General features: G+C 43.5%; 1 protein-coding gene across 1 annotated transcript in view; it reads right to left on the bottom strand.

The window, feature by feature from the left end:
* The window catches only part of COL5A1 (collagen type V alpha 1 chain), a 239793-nt gene that overhangs the window by 59943 nt on the left and 159031 nt on the right, over positions 1-20819 (bottom strand). The window contains exons 24-31 of the mRNA XM_024206663.3: positions 19913-19957; positions 18661-18714; positions 15729-15773; positions 12378-12431; positions 7294-7338; positions 5536-5589; positions 3253-3360; positions 2350-2403 (exon numbers count right to left, since the gene is read on the bottom strand). Coding sequence (XP_024062431.2) covers positions 2350-2403; positions 3253-3360; positions 5536-5589; positions 7294-7338; positions 12378-12431; positions 15729-15773; positions 18661-18714; positions 19913-19957 — 459 coding nt within the window. The remainder of the gene's footprint in view (positions 1-2349; positions 2404-3252; positions 3361-5535; positions 5590-7293; positions 7339-12377; positions 12432-15728; positions 15774-18660; positions 18715-19912; positions 19958-20819) is intronic.

The following is a 20819-nucleotide window of genomic DNA, read 5'->3' as shown; positions in this document are numbered from 1 at the left end:
AACGTGGCCCTCAGTATATAAAGTAGGGGCATGAATATGGGACAATACTGCACACTGGCTTAATATGGTTAAGAAGTGGAACATGTTTTCAAATGAGTTGGTCCAATGTTCCTTACCCAGAGGGACATCATTGCAGGGTACCACAATAGTGATCACCTAGCTCTACCATTTTTAAAGCATTTCAGTGACTTGTGAGCCTAAGCCCCATTTTCAAAAGTCACTCTCGCATTTAGGAGCCTACGTCTGATTCAAAGCCAACAGGACTTGCGTTCTGAAGGGCCAATTTTCAACGGTATTTAGCTGTCTCAAGATGCAGAGAGATGCCTAATGGGATTCAAAAGCGCCTAAGGTGGTTAGGTACCAAACTTCCATTGGGTACCTAACCTGCTTACTCGCTTTTGAAAATCTCACTAGGCATCTCTCTGTATCTTGAAGTGCCTCAATACAACCACAAATTTGTCTCTACTTGCCTACATCATGGTGGCTCTCAGGCTCTCTGAAAAATGTTACCCCTAGTCTTTTCTTTTCCAATGCAACTGTACAGAGAGTAGCTGCTGTTGCTAGTTTTCAAATATGCGTTAGCTAAGAAATGCAAAAAAAAACCAAAAAAAAACCCCCACAAACACAAACACAAAATGCAAATTAAAAAAAAACAGGAAACAATCTTTTGTGGTTAATTATGTCTCCAGTGTCAAGCAAGCCTGTTTTTTCAAGCAATGAACATGAATAATAAAATATGATTCTTAGGGAAAAATTAATGTTAACAAAAACGTAAGTTCCCAAAGCCTCCAGGGCATGATAAAACCAGGCTGCAGCTTTTATTCTATGTAGCAGAACTCTCAGTTTTAATTTTAAAAAGAACATTTGACAACAGCCCAAATGAAGGTGGGCGTGTAGATGAGATACAGAGCATGCCTGCAATTCTGCAAATGGCACTTTTATTTTAATGTCAAGGAGACTTTGCCTCATTAGTTATGCTCCTTAATTAATTAGTTAACAGTAGTTCAGAGCTTTGAAGATGTAAAGCATAATATGGAGGCTACGTTTTTTTATTATTACAAGCCTAAAAGTGCACATGCACTTTGTTGATTTCTATATATCAAAGGGTTCCTGGAGAGCCCTACAGGGTGGTGGCCCACAATCTTTTCATTTTCCCATCCTCTCCCCCAAATGCTTCGCCCCCTACATTAACCGACTAAAGTAACATCAGAATCAATAATGTAAGCTACATGGCCTATTTACACCAGGTGAGAATCTGTCCCTCTTTTTTCATGTTTGTAAATTTCTCCCACATATGAGGTACCAATTCCAATCATTTGTTAGATGGTCTATATTATTCTCTAAAATCTGAGGAAGGCTGTGCATTAAAGAGTTAAAAATACATGGCAAAACCTGACTTTCCATTGCCTTACATTTTGGGTGGCCATTTAACCTGAGCAAAGTGATCGGATTTTCACTCATTTAGTACAGGTGTAATTGACTACACAAGGCATGGAGAGTCAGGCCTGTAGGGCATGGGGCCACTCATTTTACTCATGTAAACAGCCTCTACTGACTTCATACTTGGTTAAATACTCTGGATCAGTGGTTCTCAACCAGGGGTACATGTACCCCGGGAGTACTGAGAGGTCTTCCGGGGGTACATCAACTCATCTAGATATTTGCCTAGTGTTACAATAGGCTACATAAAAAGCACTAGCGAAGTCAGTACAAACTAAAATTTCATCCAGACAATAACTTGTTTATACTGCTCTATGTATTATACACTGCAATGTAAGTACAATATTTATACACCTCTACCCCGATATAATGCTGTCCTCGGGAGCCAAAAAATCTTACTGCGTTATAGGTGAACCGTGTTATATCGAACTTGCTTTGATCCACCGGAGTGCGCAGCCCCGCCCCCCCCGGAGTGCTGCTTTACCACGTTATATCCGAATTCATGTTATATCGGGTCGCGTTATATCGGCGTAGAGGTGTATTCCAATTGATTTATTTTATAATTATATGGTAAAATGAGAAAGTAGGCAGTTTTTCAGTAATAGTGTGCTCTGACACTTTTGCATTTTTATGTCTGGTTTTGTAAGTTTTTAAGTGAGGTGAAGACAAATCAGACTCCTAAAAGGGATACAGTAGTCTGGAAAGGTTGAGAGCCACTACTTTGGATGACATCCTCCACTGGTTGAATCAATGGTGCTATACTGATTCACACCAGCTGAAGATCTGGCCTTGTAGGTTTATAGTGATAGAACAGAAAGCTGAGTTCAGCCCATTTCCCGCAACTTCTCATAGATGATATCTGCCACGCTTCCTGGAGATGAGTTTAACAACAGTAAAATAAAAAATTACCTTTGGACCTTGCCTTCCTGGATAACCTGGGAGCCCTGGAACTCCGAGTTTTCCCTGTAATATAATTAAAAAACAGAATGTAGTGTGTATTTTGTGACTGTTTCACCACACCATTTTCAATGGTAATCTGGATTGTATAAGTAGGTTCAATAAAGGGTTGCATTATGCAAAAGGAAACACAGTAAGCTTCATAGTAGTTCAGATGTGAGATCAGATCACAGGAATACCATGAAGCTGAAGATACTTAAGAAGCAGTGGCACTGTCAAAAGCCCCTTCTCTGCTGGGAGAGGCCTTCTGTTTGATTAGGTTTGATTCCTCTCTCTCACGTACAGCAGGTCAGGACATTTTTTTTTCCCATGTGAAAAAATTTTAACAAAAAATTGGGTTTTACACAGAAAACCTGCCATAACCCTTAATATTTTCAAATCTGGAGGATTTCAACCAAAAACTCAACATTTTCTTCTAAAACCATAGTTTCGTTTGCAACAAAATCCCATTTTTTTGACAAAAGCTTGTGACCAGCTCCACTCTGGTGGTGTTGAACTAAAGCAGAGTGACTCTAGAGCTGGTGACGTCTGAACATGCCTGAGTCTATCCAGTGCAGCATGGCTGTATCCTGTGGGTCAAGTGCTTCTGTGTATATCAGGGATATCAAACAGCACCACACCCCAATGTCTTCAAACAAAATAGAGATCGGCCCAAAAATCCGCCTCACTTCCCCTCCAAAAAGAAGTCTCGTCTCAACCTCCAGACTCCCCCATCATCGGCCCTCCCGCCATCCACCAGAGGATATTCTGGGTAAACAGGTTGGTGCAGCACACTGTAAAACTGGGCCGGCCCTGGCCATTCTTGTCTGCTTTGACTGGGCATTGAAGGGATAGTTCCAGCTTTAGCACGGTTACCTTTTCCCCAGAAGGACCAAGAGGACCTGGATCTCCATTAGGACCTCCGCGACCTTTAGGACCTTCGGGCCCATCTTCACCTCGTGGGCCGGGAGGACCAATTTCACCCTGTTAATCAAAAGGGAAGTGATGATGAAGATGGCACTCATGCAATCTCGTGTCCCAGTGCAAATCACCTGAGGCTGGCAGGAACGTACACACGGCTATGTTCCGGCTCACCCTGGCGTCACTAAAACAATTTGCGGAGAAGTTAAACCTTTACCCAGTCACTGCTCAGACCAGATTGTTGTGCAGTAAATTAGAGTGTTATTAGAACAGACATGCTGCTTTCACTCACATAGCCCGGCTATTATGTCTCAGCACAGCAGTTTTTCCCTACACTCCAATTATCCTCTCTAATTCCAGCTCCCCTCCACTGAAATAGCTTTCATTAGGTCTGGCTCCTATGAACCCTTGTTTCTGCTTCCTGATCTCCAAACCATGGGTTTATACGCATGCAACCCCTGGGAGGTGTTACAATTTAGGGCCAATCTGAAAAACTGCAGAAGAAAGACTGGTATGAAAGCCTCAGCCTGAAAATCACTGGGAAATCAGGCTGAGGAACTGGCTTGGCTATTAGTTACAATAGACGTTTTCACAGTGGAAACACACAGGCAGCCTGATATTTTGCTCACAACTCACTGAGATGGCACCCTATTTGTCTGCAAAATTCTCAGGTAGCCCTCATCCTCAAGCAGCTTGGTATTTATCATAAAAAACAAACAAAGGACCTTGCTAGCAGGCAGCAGGGATTGTATGTTTGGTGAGAACGGCTCAGGCGGGTACCTGTTTGGCAAGAGTATGCATAATCCTCCTGAGATACAAACCTTCTAGCATGGTCTGCCGCCAGATGAATTTCATCTTCGAAAAGAAGGAGGTGGGGCCGGAAAAGCTTTCAAGTGATCGACGGAGAGTGACTTTGAGATGATGTTCAGAATGGGGCCCTTGGTATGGCTCCATGGTATTCTTACATGCCAGGAGCGATGGAGGATTTGCTTTGCATTTTTCACAAGTCATCAAACAAAGAGCAATTTTTTTTTTAAAATGTGTCACAAATGACTGTTGTCGATCTCGCTCCCTTGGGTCTTCTCACCCACAGCCTAATATCTATTAATGAAACACCAAGCTAAGATGTGTTTTATTGTTCAGAAAGGCATGGCAAGAATGTCTCCAGCCATACGTCAGCAAGGTGGCATTCTACAAAACTATTTCCTAGTTGGCAGATCCCTGCACAGGTGCGTTACGCAGATCCCTGCACAGGTGTGCTACGCAGCTGCTGTCTGAATCTCTGTGTTAGTTTGGGCCGATGATTTGAAAAGCTTTTGATGCCAGGCAATGTGCCCTGCTTCTAAAGATACACGTCTAATATGAAAATGCACCCCTGGTGATTTCCATAGCCCTGTTCTCACTTCTACTGTAGTGCATGCCGGGTGACTTTAAACTTTGTTCTGGTGCTATGAATCGACATCCGGCTTAGCAAATAAAGAGGATGTAACACTATGGGAGGGGAAAGAGATACTGGAAATAAATAAATGATCATGCAGGATGCACAAGCATCAGGGCTGCAAGATTGGGTTCTATGTTACTACTAGCTTTAATTTTACTTCTGATATGGGAATAAAGAATTGAGAGATTTAGAATCTCCTTGATTCCAGCAAGTCTGAGAAGCCAGGGATCCTATATAGCAGCTGAATGTACAGAATGGGAGCAGAGTCTCATCATGTCCCAGTCTAACTTTCTGCTCTCCACTGAGCAGATCTCATGAGTGAATACAGGAGTAAGCGTTATAAAGATGATGCAAGCAATTTGCTGCTCGCAGAACACTCCTTCCCAGGATACCGGTGTGAAATGAATTCTGATGTATTCCACTCTGGGACAGAATCTTTATATACCAGGCACTTATCGGGAAAACACCAACAAGAAAAACCTTCTAGTTCTCCCTTGAAGCTGCAATAGAACGACCACCGTGTTCCACCCCAGAGAGAACTGCATTTCACGACTGCACAACAGGACAGTTATCTAGTGCTTATGAGGGACTTTCAAAGCCCTGCCCCCTATTATTATGCTCAGTGCTTCATTTGGTTATTGAAGGGTATCACTGAATGCTAACATGCCCGAAGAACCATCCTCATTACATGAGACTGATTTCATGAAGCATGAAGGACCCTGTCCCAAATCTGCTCTCTCTCGCTCTCTGTGAGGAAGATGCATTCAGCATATCTCGCCAGATCAGCAAACACTCACCCGGTCTCCCTTGATGCCCATGTCACCTTTGAAGCCAGGGAAGCCATCTTCACCCTGAATAACAGGAGGAGAAAAACAGCTGATTGTCCAAAGGGGACACTGTGACACAGGTCAAATATAAGCCGTGACATTCTGCACCTTTGGGGAACAGTACTGAGTGCTGAGCAGGGATATGAGCGAGGGAATGAACCAATTTCAGCCCCCCGTTCAGCAGCTGCAGCAGAAATGTCAGCCTATACACTCTTCCACAGCAGGGCCAGTGAATCCATGTAGTGGCAGATACATTCCTTCGCTTGGCCACCATGTCACTGCCTCCCTCTCCCTCCATGGCAGCATGAAGGCAGCCTCTGTGAAACTCTGAACCGGGGGTGCACAATGCTTGTGTATTTCCATGGCATCAGGGCATCGCTGTACCAAGGGGAGGGCAAGATGGGCCCACTAACCCCCATGCACATTGCACATCACATGTGCCCTTCTAGAGGGCTCTAGAGGTCTTTGATTCACCCATCAAAAATGTAAGCATGATTCATGGTGAGAACAACATATCCATGCAACACAGCCAAGCTGGAAGTGCTCAAGATCCTACCTTTGGGAGTATCATATCAACAGACAACTATAATCCCACTGGAATTACAAAGGTGCATTCTCCAACCAATCACACCTTGGCTCCCAGTAGAGATCATCTGCCCAGATGGTATAAATACCAGCAATTTACCAGTACTAGCAACAAATGATTTTGAAGAATAACAGGGTTTTATTTTCACGGAGATCATTTTACACTATCCTTCCATGAAACCTCAAGGACAGTAGTAATATTTCTTCCGGCCAAGACAGTTTAACTGCAGAGCTCAAATCGATACTGTATCAACTCCTAGAGCAAACCCAGGACAGACTAAAACACAGACACCGTAACCAAAACCAACTTTGGATTCTGGAAGGTTCCTCTGGCTAACTCCTTGCCTCTAATTGCCAGCTCTGCTGCTGATGGACTATCAGATATGAAAAAGGAACATGGGGATACTTAGGACTGGAACAGCGCAGCAAATCTCCATCTCCTGATACTGCTTTGGGAGACCACAGCTGAATCCCTGAAATATAATCTATATTTTTTTCTACGCACATTCTACTTTGTCCAATTCCTTTGTAAGACAGATTTTACAAGCTGCTCCAATGGCTGGTCTTGGCAGTGTATTCCATACACTATATTCCCTGGGCCAGATTCTGATCTTTGTTACCCAGATGTAAGTCACAATGAATTCCATTTATGTCAGTGGAATTTCCCCTGGCTAACAAAAAAACCAGAAGCCTGCTCCTGGGCAAAGGACTTCTGCTAAAATGTACATTGACATGCTTTTTGTTTGCTATTAGTTAGGAAGCAGTGTGCTTCAGTCACCAGTGTAAGGGGGAAATCCAACACGAAACCAGACTCCCCTCCCTTCTAAGGTATTTAAACCATAATAATAATACTAATGGCTGGCCTCAGGAGTCGGGCCAAAGACTGAGTAGGTCATGGAGACTGCGTTATTCCCAGCTCAGAGTTGAGACATGCTGGCTGAGCATTGTGGAGGATGTCTATGCTATGCCTGCTCTGGGAATAAATAGAGAGCAGCTGTTTCTAGGACTGACAGTCCAGCTCCATTCACCAGCAGAAATATTCATACGTGTATGTCACACAGGACTTGATCCTACATTGGCAAAGCAGGTCTGGCAAAACTGCACACACAGGCAACCTTCCTCCAATGGAATGGGGTAACTCACCTTTTCACCCTTGGTGCCCTTCAAGCCACGAACACCGTCTGCCCCCTTAGGAAAAAATACAGAGGCACATTACAATGTTACACCTGCACAAGGTAAAGCATACACACAGCTAGAGCTGGGTGAATCATTAACAATAGTGAATTTTGCTTCACTCTCTGCTGCCAAATTGTCCTTGTGCAGATTGTGATTTTCCTAAATGTACTGGTGGTTTATAATTATTTGCTGAATAGTTTTTGGTCTGTTGCTCATTTGTGAATATTTGCTACTCAAAATTTGAGCTGATTTCATTGGACAGAAGGGACACGTGATACGTCTCCATTTCTCAATAAGATGAATGTAACAGTCAGAATCAAGTTTCCAGGGAGAACATTCATGATTGGAAGTTTGCTTTCTAAAAAGGTTTTCCAAAAATTCACTTTAAAATAGGCAACTTTCACCAAAATCTCCTGCCAGTAAACCGAGCTGACTAAGATATTAGGTAAGTGCAAAAGGGGTACAGACAAAGTGACGTCATTTGAAAAAATACCGAACACACATTCACAACATCTTCCTTTATTCCTTTGTAGCATTCACCCAGCAGAGAGTCTGCAGATTTCTGGCTCTTTTTTAGTGCGACACTCAGCTCCATTGTGCATTGGCTGTAGGGGTGAATGAATTGCACTCAAAGAAACATCTACACTGCAGCTGGAAATGCGCTTACGAGCCTGGGTAGACAGACACACATTAGCTCCGCTTAAGCTAGCGCACTAAAAATAGCCGGGGGTAGTACAGGCAGCAGCTTGGGCTAATTGCCTGAATACAAACCCTCCCAGCATACTTGGGCAGCTAGCCCAAGCCACCACCCATGCTATCCCTGGCTACGCTGCTATTGTTAGCCTGCTAGTTTGAGCAGCGCTAGCACATCTGTCTACCCGCACTGGGAAACTTGCTCCCAGCTGCAGTGTAGACGTACCCTTGAAAGTCAACGGGAAAAATCCTCATTTATTTCAATGGGGCCAAGATTCCACCCTTTCGTACGGATCCACCAGTTGAGGTGGGACTTCAAACTAAACAGCAGCGATTGTTTTCCGAGTGCCAGATCCTCAGCTAAGTATGAATGGACATAACCACACTGCAGTCAAATGAAAGTGTTCAGGACCATTTATAAACCACCTATTCATCTATATATGTCTGGCAAGGGCAGAGCAGAATCATTCTAATTCATGCTTAACGTTCATGCCGTTTATTGATGGTCACGATTCTGGAGAAAGACATTACAAGGGGCTAAAGCCGGCGGGCTCTCGACTGAGACTCAGTTTGCCAAGTGCCCTCTTGTGGTAAAAACACATTATGCTCCCAGCCTGATACAATAACTCAGCACAGCAGTCATCCCTTCACAGCCCAGCCGGCTTTGAAACCAGGATAAATCTTTAGCGCAACTAGGATCTGAAGAAGCATAATGTGTAACCTATGATTGCCTCTGTGTGAAATGACACTGAATGGACACTCTTAAGCACTCTGCTACTTAATCAGCCTCTAACAGCAGAGATCCTTAGCACTAAATGGACAAGGTGAAGAAGATGTAATTTTCCTGACGATAGTACTAGTCTCGGGATTCAAGAGACAGTCAAGTATTATCTAGCACTCCTTCCCCTGGAGTTGACTTGTCTCCTTGTTTGCTATTATCTTGTACTCAGTTCCCAAGCCATTACATCTAATCAAAACGCTGCCGACACCAAGATCCACGACACGGAGTCGGGAAAGCGGGGCGGGGGGAGAGTGGGGCGTTAGAGATCGGGGGGGGGAAACGTAGCGAATATAAAGTTAAAACCAGAATGCGAAAGCATGAAGCCTGAGAATACCTGTCCGTTATTAATGCAGCACCACATTCACTAATTATATGAATGCGGGACAACTCCCTCATTTTCGGAATCACTGGTCCTGTACTGAATAAGTAGAGGTAAGCGGAACAGCAGTATGGAATGAGATGACTGATCATCCGGGAGAGGGGCTACTGGCCGGGAAGAATGCCTAGGAAAACTGGAGAACAGGAAGCAGTCATACTGGATCTGTGGTCCAGTCTAGCCCTGCATCGCGTGTCCAACAGTGGCCGGTACCAGCTACTTCACAAGCAGGTGAAGGAAACCCTGAAATAGGCGGTTAAGGAATCACCTGCTCCCGGGGAAAAATTTCTTCCTAACCTCTGTCTCTTAGAGAAGTTGGCTTATGCCTTGAAGCAGGATTTCTACCCCTGCCAAACTTTTTGGGTTTATTTATGTATGGATATTTAAATCAATCAGCACTAGGGCATTGAACAGAATGGAAAGGAAAGGGAAAGAATGAATAGAGAGTCCGAAGTATACAAATGTCAGGAACATGACATATTATTATTAATTGTTTGATTGTAGCACCTAAAAGCCCTGGTTATGGATCAAGACCCACTGTGCTAGGTGCTGTACAAACAGAGAACCAAAAAGATGGTCTCTGCGCCAAGGAGCTTACAATCTAAGTGTCTAATTGAGGGGGTTTCAAGTACATCTTGTACTTGTCCCTCCTACCCAGATGCCTGAGGTAAGCATGTGATCTTGCACACTACGTATGTGGCACAACAGAGCCGGAGCATGAACTGAGAATTTAGCCTGTGCACTTTTTGGTTAGTATTGCAACGTTATTGAAGAGTTCTGCTGTGGATTCACCCACCCTGCTCCCTTTCCTCTCACTGTCCTGCACATGCATCAAACAGTGGAATTTTGTCCTTAATTTTTTAATAGATTATTTTAGCTACTTAACAGATTATTTTAGTGGTTGTGACATGGGGCACACGTCCCTAAGATGCTATGGTAGTGCATATGGGAAGTTTACATACAGTGCCTGCCTGCACTACATCTAGATCTAGCTGGTGCAACTGCTTCACGCGTCCCTGTCTATTTGACCTTGGTTGCTTAGAGCTGCCAGAGTCTAGCTGCTCATGCACTGATGGCCGAAGGACATAGGAGGAGATGCCCCTGGACAATAAGGAAATCTGGAAGCCTGGCCATACGCAGCTGCAAATCATTGCTGTGATTTCACCAGCCTACTCACTGAGCTGCAGTGGATTGATCATGCTGTGTGTGTCTGTCGAGAGACTGGAGAGTATCAATATAGGAGACAGTCAATACTAATGGATTCTGAGATCTAATTCTCAGTTGGCTGCTGTGGTTTCTTGCGGCTTTGGGGCTGCAAGTTCTATTCTGAGTTTTGAAGACTTTGTGAGCTGAATTCTGCCTTTAAGCACATGAGGCTCACTTGGAAAGGGGGAAGCTGGGTATCAGGGACCTAATGGAAGGTCAAGGCAGAATGGTTTAAGGAGTGGAAGGTGCGAGATTCAGCAGTGTGCCTTACCGCTGCATCCCCCAGTGCTTGCAGCTGATAGCAGCCGAGGGTGTCAAAGGCGTGATCGAATCCCTTTGTTTGTCATTCAAAGCATTGCTAGGCCCATGTCTAGCCTTGCTTGGGGCAAAAAGTAAGACGCTTCCTGCACACTGATTTTCCCTCAGGAAAAGCAGGCCAGAATTTCACCCCAGGGAACACACATCTCATAGCTGTACTATGCAATGTAACTCTTATATCAACAAAAAGAGTTGTTTAAAAATGAATTTAATTTTACCCAAGATATATTTAATGTCCTCCCCCAACCGCTCCTGCATGTAAAAAAATACAAATGAATTTCAAGTGCAGTGAATTCATACAGCAGGAGAGAATTTCTGATCAGATGGACAAGATCTAATGATTGATGATGGCAAGTCCAAGGGAGACACTGTTCTTTGATTCCCAGAACTGAAGCTTTATTCAATTAATAGCACGCTGATTGAGGGAACCGAAACATTTTTGATAAACAGTGAGGATTGTGCAGACGACACACTTTCTCTATATCACTGTAATGAGGAACAGTTCCACTTTAGCAGTAAGCATAATGGAAAACCATTCCTTAATGGACCACTAAGTCTCAAGCTGCTGCGCTGCAAGACATGAGACAAAAACATGCTTTGGTTAAATAAATCTAGTTAAATTTTTGGAAATGGAAGAGTGAGTGGCTTTGTGCTGCTGGGAAAATGTATGGAGGGTTTGAATCAGTTTTCACTTCATCTTTAGCCTTTGATCCAGTATCTATATCCATGAGCATGGAACCCTGCAGTTTCACAGTTAGATCAGGGGCAAAGTTAACAGATTTTGATGCAGGATTAAGAATCAGAGTGGTAGGGGAAAATACCCACTACCTTCTTATCAATGTACACATACTGCAGATATCAGGAGCAAGCTGAAGAACTGCAAATTCAATTCAGTGAGAGGGAATGGGATGTGAGTTTAAATCACACACAGAGAAATCTTGGCTTCAAATAACACGATTTCAGAGTACTCGGAGCGCACAGACACACTGTATTTTGTTTTAATATTGGGCTACTTTGTTTCATTAACAGTCACAGCCTGTTAAAATCTTCATGTACAGGCGGAGATATGTTTTGTTTTCCAACAGCAAGTGATTGTGATGGAACTGTGCCATGTTCCGTGGGAATAAAAATCTAGCTGAAGCTCTTCCAGAAAGCAGTGGAGCTTTATTTCTACTAGGCCTGAGTTGATATGTCAGGCCAAAGGAACTGATCAAATGTTAAGTATGACTGAACACTAGTGCTTCAGTGTTTCTGCTACACTCCGCAGTAAGACATCTAAGTTTCTTCTAGGCTCACTGATAACACATCTACCATAGGTATCACATCCATATTGAGTGGTAATGCTCCTGGGTAGCCTCTAGACTCATCTGTAATACCTATAGGTTTCTCCCCAACTAACTGAGTCACCACCTAGATTTCTAGATTTCTTCCAGTGCTCTTGCAGCGCTACCCCTTCTATATGACCATTCCTTAGTTCCATTTACATAGAACCAGAGTTGCTAACCCTTTTTAAGCCAGAGAAAGATTTGCTAAGAGTAAGTAGAAGAAATTCCTTCTTAGGGCTGCTGTCAAACTCAGTGAGATCCAAGATGGCCTCCTTTCCTCGAACACAAAACACAGAATTCAGCTCAGAAATAAAGACGTAGGTGTGTGTTCCTGCCTTCCCATCTTCCTTACCTTGACGCCACGAGGTCCTGGATATCCAAGTGGGCCCTGAGGGCCAGTTGGACCCTGTGATTTAAAAACAACGACAAAACAACATTAAGATACAGCAATGGTGGAACTTTTTGATAAACTATTTGTCCTGAACTGCACAGGAAAATGCGTGGCTGGCTGAATGGAAGGCATATGGGAAGTCAGCTGTGCTTAGAAGAGGCTACGGAAACCTAACTTAGAGATCGTATTGCTCTGTGGTCTGAGCACAGGACAGAAGACAGAGAGAGGAGACACCAGCTGTGCGACTTCTATACTGATTAGCGACAAAGAAAACGTTTTATACACAGGAGCCACCAACGCTTTGCAATGGCAGAAGTGACTTCACTGCTTAGTTTCAGGTAGAGCAGGTTGAAGCTGAATTTCGAAGTCATGATGAAATTTTTAAAAAGAAAAACATCGTTGAAATGTTCACAATTCTTTTCTTGCCTTTTTCCAACCAACTATAGAATTGGTCAGAATTTTTCAAAATTCAAGGTGTAGCAGTGTCAAATTTGAAAACTTTAGATTGTCAAAAAAATTTAAAAAAAAGGGGGGGGGAAGTAATTGTATAAAATGTGAATTTCTCTTTTTCCCCTCAACTAGCTCTAGCTTCAAGAGTAATAAAATAGGAGCAATGCAGGGGTGCTGCAACAATTTGTATAGTAGGGGTGCTGAGAGCCATTGAACCAAAGTGTAACCCTGTATATAATGGAAACCACTTCAAGCCAGGGGGTGCTGCAGCACCCCCAGCACCTCTAGTTCCAGCACCTATGGAGCAATGGGATAAAATTAAAAAGTGAAAATTTAGACTTAATGGGTAAAACTTTCAAAAGTGCTTAAGGAACTTAGGGGCCTAAGTCCCATTTTCAAAAGTGATTTAGGACTTTCGATGAGATTTAGACTTGTAAATTCCTGCATCACTTTTTAAAATGGGACTTACGAGCCTAGGATCCCTAGATCCAGAAAACTACAGATAATGAGATCCATACCAGAACATGTGGAATAAACTCCCAAGGGAAGCAGCGGAAACCCCATCACGTGGCACATGTGAACCTAAATAGCACGAAACATTAGCACATGTGCAATGGGGACCAATTCTTCATGTACAAGGAGATGCATTGGATGCCCTCAAGTCTAGCTTGTCACCGATTTCTAGGACTGTTATTATAATGATGGCTCTATTCATAAGATCCAATGGTTGGAAGCTGAAGCTAGACAAATGTAGCCTAAAAATAAGATGCAAATTTGAACAGGGAGGGTCATTAACAACTTACTTGGGCATGTGATGGATTCTCCATCACTTGAAATATTTAAGTCAAGACTGGATGTCTTTTTAATAGATGAGCTGTAGCTCAAACAGAAGTTATGGGCTTGATACAGACATTTTCAGGTGAGGTTCTTTGGCCTGGATTTTGCCGGAGGGCAGACTATGATGATCCTAATGGTCCCTTCTAGCATTCAAAACTATGAATCCATCTAGTCATCACTGACTCCAAGGGCAGAATTGTAGTTCTTGCCAAACCTGGATGGACAGACTCCATGGTAACTTTGTAAGTACCTTGCACCATCGCTATAGTGCTGTATTGAGACTCGGTAAATCAATCACATTTTCAACTAAGTTTTTTTCTTTTGCTCAACTAACTGAAAAATACTCTTCCATTTCTTTAAGAGAGTTCTGGATAATTTTTCCCAGCCTGACAGCCAGACTGAGCTGAAGGATCTATGCTTCTTGGGGTCTGTTGGAGTCTCAGACCTCATGCTAGGGTCAATGGGAACATATCTAGCAGCACAAACACTGCTCTGAGATCATAATTGCTTAAGTAATAACTCATGGAGAAAGTTATAGCCTGGATCTGGACTTTTACCCTGACACCTGATGACTCCCTGATGTTTGCGAAATGTCTCCCAGCACAGCAAGTGAGCGCAGGACTGTTTACTGGGTTTTAATAGTCTACAGACATGAACATTTGAATTCCTAGCCTCACGTGATGCCAGCTGGAGGAATGGCCCCCGTCAAGGTTGCAGGCATCATTTTCCTGCTCTACACAGTACCTATGCAATGCTAGGGTGAGCTTCAATCAAGCCGGACGGAACTGTAATAAAAGACTTTTGACAAATGTAATGTTTTTCAACTGAATGGGACACAGCAGGAACACAGATGGTAAATCTCCCAGACAAACTAACAACCATATAATTCAAGGACTCTGAGCAATGTTTTCTAAAATATTGTTAAAGAGGGATTTTGACATGGGGGCAAACTAGAAAGAAAAGAACATTAATTTTTTTTTAAAAATAATTTTCTGCAGCACTGAGGATATTTATTTGTGTCTGATTAACAGCTTTCCCCTTCACAGGTTTCTGTTTGTATGTTTGGGAAGCTTTTCAGTGCTGCTTGCCAGGAGAGCTGGGGTAGACAATGCTGCTAACCAGATCTGGTGCAACTACAGGTTTATAGACAAGCTGCAATTGTCCCATGACTCCTTCCTCCTCATCCCCTGTGGCCAAAATCACAAGTGAGAAAACAATCAAAACGCATCTTAGATTCCGAAGGTTCAGGTAGGAAAAACGTCCAAGTTTATCTAGATTTCTAAATGAGCCGCAAATCTCACAAGATCACCATTCCTGGGACATTTCCAAACAGAGAGTGGGAGGTGTGTGTGTGTGTAATATTTCTATACCTTTGTTTCTAGACAAAGCCAGAAAGTAGAAGAAGTAGAAAGAACATTAAAAGAAACACACAGACAGATGAATTGAACTTGGTTTTAGGAGCAGGGTTGGTGGCTTCTTATTCTTGCCACGTCTGCTGACCCATGCCCACTTATTTTACAGTCATGTGACCTTCTCCCAGCACATGTTTAACAAAAGTTTTGCAAGCACAGCTATGTCCCTTAGGAGTGTGAAACACGCAACCCCCCCCCCCACTCCTTATCTGACATAGCTATGCTGGCAAAAGCCCTAATGTAGATTCAGTTATACCGGCAAAAACGTCCTTTTGCCAATCTAGCTTATTTCATTCGGGGAACAGGTATAAGTTATGTCGGCAAAAGAACTCTTGCTGCTACGAGCTGCAGCTCCACTTGGAGGGTTTGCTGGTATAGCTCTACCAGTCCAGTACCAATTTGCTGGTATAGTGCCAGTTTGCAGGTATAACGATCTAAGTAAATCCTCCCTAGTGTAGACAAGGCCTCGCTCCTTCAGAACTGACCAGAGCACTTGAATGCCTCCAAGGCAATGAAGTCATCTGCTCAACGCCTAACATTGCATGGGGATTAATTTCTTCCTCCACGTTCAGTGACACTAAATAAGAATGATGAGGGTCTAGTTAACACATACCTGACTCCCCTTCTCACCAGGAGGACCTTCTTTGCCAGGATGACCCTATTAATAAAACAGACAGACAAACCAGAGAGAGGAGATTAATAATCAGATCACTGATTTGGAAACTGACCATCAGTTTTGGTCTATTTCCAAGGGGATCCTTACACATTAGTGAGCACTTACTCATGCGAGTGGTCCCGTTGAGGTCAACTGATCTACTTGCATGAGTGCTCACCAACATAAGGGGACTGCAGTGGTCCCTTAGTGGAATTCTACTTTACACTGCTACACCACCTTGCATCTGCGCAGCACAAGACATTTGCAAATATCAATAACATCTCGCAACACCTCTGCGAGTTGGGCAACTAGCCGTGTATCTATTTTGTGAAGAGGGAACTGTGGCACAAGGCGGCTAAATGTCACACCCAAGGCCATGTGGCAAGTCCATGGCAGAGTCAGGAGTAAAACTCAGAAGTTCTGGATCCCACTCCCGTGTTTTAATCACTAGGCCACTTTTGCTCCTGATATTTGCTGTCATTAGGTTGGGGATGGGGAAAAAAATCCAGTTGTGCAACCCTGGAGAGTATGTTGGGAAGGCTGTGATGGTCAGATCTCCACACTGCAGTCATTTGCTAATTACTGGAATCAATTGCACAGTCTCATGAGAAACACTCAGTTAACCTGCATCCCCACTGCATGCTGACTGTCTGGACACTGGTCGGCTTTCTTCTTGGGCCTGGGAGCTGAATAACCCAACGTCCTGTAGCTTCCAACACATTCTTATTCAGTGTCTTTAGAAGCCTTTTGTTGAGATTTCTATTGGTACAAAACAAAAGTACCATTTTCCATCCTGAAAAATTGCTTCTAATCAAGCACAGTGCAGTAGTGAAGCATTGTGACGAGCCAATGAGTGCCTTTGCAACGGATTTGCTTACTAAAGGACCAAACACACTGCCAAGGCAAAACATCCCTCTTGGGTTTGCAGTGTCTGCACAGAGACATTAACCTCTTAGCTGTGGCACATAATGCACATTCATATGAAAGAAACATGAGGGCACCCAGACCACACCACAGGCTCTCAAAGCCCTAAGTACCTCTGCTGTAAGTCAGTTTTTCATCAGCGAGCTCCTGTCTGAACATGCCAATGACCTTCTTGCAACCACTTAACAAGCATAACCATAAACCATTTCCCAAGATCACCCTGCATAAAGGAGAATGTCAGACCAGCAGGATTTCATACAAAGGATCTGATTTAAAAAAAAAAACAAAAACAACCTCCCTTTTCAGACTCACAAATATATGCTGCTATTTTGATATCTGAAGGTGCCATGATGTAGCCAGATATCTAAAGGGCATCAATGGCACCAAAACACATCTGTGGGCACAAAACTGTGCCTGCACCAATTTGCTCATCTCTAGATCTATCGGGGCAGCGGTGGGTGTCAACGGAAGTCCCGGCTGAGGTCTAAATCTGCACTGTATATAATATCGTCACCAATTTCAAAAAGTGCAGCTTCATTACCAGCCCTGTGATCAATAACTGAAAAGGGACTTTGTTGGGTCTTGCAGCGAGATGCCATATGATTTGGGGGATTTTTAAAAGGAATTTAGTAAATGCCATAGATCTTCAGAGTCCAGTTACTACAGAGCATCTGGGCATCCTGTTATTCCTTAAGATGGTGCAACACTCACACTTAAAACCTGCCCTAGACTATCTTCAGGATACATCGTTCCCAATTAGAACAAATGGAGCTGCGTGTGCACAGGATATATGACCCTTAGTCTACATAAAAACTGGACCTGACAGATTTTATAACTGAGAAGCTTCCACAGAGGCTGCTCTGAGAATTTCACACCGAGAGCAACAGCCTCTGTTCTGTTGACTCAACTAACATTTTTATGAGACGGCTAAATTCCCCGAGTGGGAAGGATAATCCCCAGATAGAAAAATGTAATTTTTCAGCATGTTCTGCATTTACGTTAGGGAATGTAACCGTTTAACGTTTGTTGCTTTTAAAATCGGACGTCTCCTCGGTGTGTAAAAAATTAGATCGAGTTTAAAGGCCAGAGATTTTCAACAGCAGCTTCCAAGAACGGATAATGTTTAAAGTAGGATTATCATGAGGCTGCTAGAAGAGAACTCGAATGTGAAATTCAGGTTGCTCTTACTACTGCATTGCAGCAGTACTTAGGGTACGTCTACACTGCAATCAGACACCCATGGCTGGCCCGGCCAGCTAACTCAGACGCAGACTAAGGGGTTGTTTAATTGTGGTGTAGGGCCCGAGCTCCAGCCCAAGCCCGAATGTCTGCACCACAATTAAACAGGCCCGTAGCTCAAGCCTGAGTCAGCTGGCCTGGGCCAGCCGCGGGTTTTTAATTGCAGTGTAGACGTACCCTCGGAGTGCTAAGCACTACAGGCGGGGATCGAGACAGCAACTGAATTCAACCCTATGGTCCAGGTAAAAGGGTTCATTTTTATTCACAACACGCATCGTCCCCTTTCCAGGGACTGGTTTGAGATGCACTCACAGTGCTAGTGCTCCGTTCAATACACAAGCATGCATTTCAGCGGAACTACTGGGATTTAGCAGGAGCCATAGTGTGGGTTAAAACGATGCCCATTCCTTACTAACCACGTTGTTTACTGAAAATGATTATTACCAGGCCAATCCTGAGAGCTGCTGAGCACTCGCCACTCCGGCTAGAATCGATGGGAATTGAAGTAGCTGCGCAACACACAGACGAACCAGACCGGTAATGTGGGGCTAGAGGAGAACCAAACCCTGCAACGTAGGCCGAGACGTTTGTGTAAATTCGGACTGAGGCCTGATCTTGTAAACCTTGAGCGCTACTGAACTCCCAAGGAGGCTGGGTGCAATAGTGATACAGCATCAGGTCCCTAGTGGGTAAGCAGGGTGGGGTACCCTAAGAACAGACTACTTACCGGAGGGCCGTCTGCACCGGGCATGCCAGGAAGACCAGGTTTACCCAGAGGTCCCTAAAAAATACCCAGCAACAATCAGAATCACTGCAGCAAAAAAGTGTCCCCATGAAGTTATTAAACACTGACAGTCAGAGAACAAAGGGCCCCATGTTTCAGGCACATCTTTTGCTTTGTCTGAATCTGGTCTCGCAAATGTTGTATGTAAAGGTAGATCCTTTAGGAAAGATGCAATGGCTCAACAAGCAGGGCCTGATCCTGCCCCGCCTTTCACATCAGTGCAAACTGAGCGCACGGTTGGTGCAAAGCACTATCATACTGACTGGGCAGCATTTTGCACTGATGTCAATGACCACGCAAGGCGCAGGCTGCTGGAAAACTGGGCCCACAGAGCATAAAATCACATACTAGAAAAACCAACAATTATGACAAATGGAAAGAATGGGGGGCTGCCCTATCTGCTCCCCCTTCTTGTTTGAATACAGTTATGTTACTTTCCTTTCATAATAGGAATCCCGATCCCGTGACCATGTCAGTGAGTGGCAGTACTGACACAATTTGCGCGTGTAACTCAGCAATTAAACAAGAAACGCCTTTATTCTTTAAAATTATAATCCGTTCTGTTCATTTTTCTCCCGGACAGCCTTTGGTCAACGATCCCATAATACTGTACAATAAGGGGAATTCTCATGTTGGGGTCAATGATACATGCCAAGGAAGTCAGTGGAGTGGGAGTTATGCAAATGCACTCGGGAGCATGAATTAGTCCCGGTCATTCCAGTGGGCAACATTTTGCCTGATTTAAAGTCCATGGTGTTGCATGGGTGGGAGGGTAGAATTTGTCCAGTGAGAGCAGTACAATAAGCAAAAATGGAAACTCGCTGTAACTTGGCCCATCTCCCTGGGGGAAGATCCTCATTAAATTATCTGAATCCCCATGCCTTTACAAATGCTATCCCTTTATACATCTCGGCATATTTAGCCTCAGAAACAAACACTTTAAAGTCATCTCCTAACATTTTATATAGGCTGTCTTCAAAATGTTTCTCTTAAAAGGGGACGTGAATACAAATATTATGAATTAGAGACAAACTCTGTTTCCTCCTCTCTGCCCTGACTGGAGCAGGAGATATTAAACTTTCAGGCATACAGCTGTAAACAGATGTTGCATGAGGGAAAGGGAAGTATCTGAAGAGGCAAATGCATATTAATGGCAACAGCTGACTTATGTCACAGCTGCAGTGTATTAACGTACTTTATCGCCTGGTGGACCAATTGCACCCTGTGGACCTGGAAGACCCTGTGAAAAGAAAAAAAGGGAGGGGCATTAAGAAACAAATGAATCATTCTAAATGTATTTTGCAGCATCTCAGTGTAGCATCCTAACATTTTCAATGACTTGGTATTTCCAATAGTTATCGAAATGTCTCACGGAAGATACTAACACTTCATTTTTAGATATCTTATTTCATCCATAGAACTGAAAGTGCTTTACAAATGAGGATAATTAGGATGAAATTCAATAAGGATAAATGCAAAGTACTCCACTTAGGAAGGAACAATCAGATGCACACATACAAAATGGGAAATGACGGCCTAGGAAGGAGTACTGCAGAAAGGGATCTGGGGGTCAGAGTGGATTAGAAGCTAAATATGAGTCAAACAGTGTAACACTGTTGCAAAAAAAGCGAACATCATTCTGGGCTGTATTAGCAGGAGTGTTGTAAGCAAGTCACGACAAGTAATACTTCCGCTCTACTCCGCGCTGATTAGGCCTCAACTGGAGTATTGTGTCCAGTTCTGGGCACGACATTTCAGGAAGGATGTGGACAAATTGAAGAGAGTATAGAGAAGAGAGACAAAAATGATTAAAGGTCTAGAAAACATGACCTATGGGAGAAGATTGAAAAAATTGGGTTTGTTTAGTCTGCAGAAGAGAAGACTGAGAGGGGACATGATAACAGTTTTCAAGTACCTAAAAGGTTGTTAACAAGGAGAAGGGAGAAAAATTGTTGTTGTTAACCTCTGAGGATAGGACAAGAAGCAATGGGCTTAAATTGCAGGAAGGGAGGTTTAGGTTGGATATTAGGAAAAACTTCCTGTCAGGGTGATTCAGCACTGGAATAAATTGCCTAGGGAGGTTGTGGAATCTCCATCACTGG

This window comes from Terrapene carolina, unplaced genomic scaffold (genome assembly GCF_002925995.2).
Source record: "Terrapene carolina triunguis isolate 2854851 unplaced genomic scaffold, T_m_triunguis-2.0 Scaffold238, whole genome shotgun sequence".
NCBI classification, from domain to species: Eukaryota; Metazoa; Chordata; order Testudines; family Emydidae; genus Terrapene; species Terrapene triunguis.
Note: the sequence above shows the minus strand (reverse complement) of the source record. Positions and strands in the feature narration are given on the sequence as shown.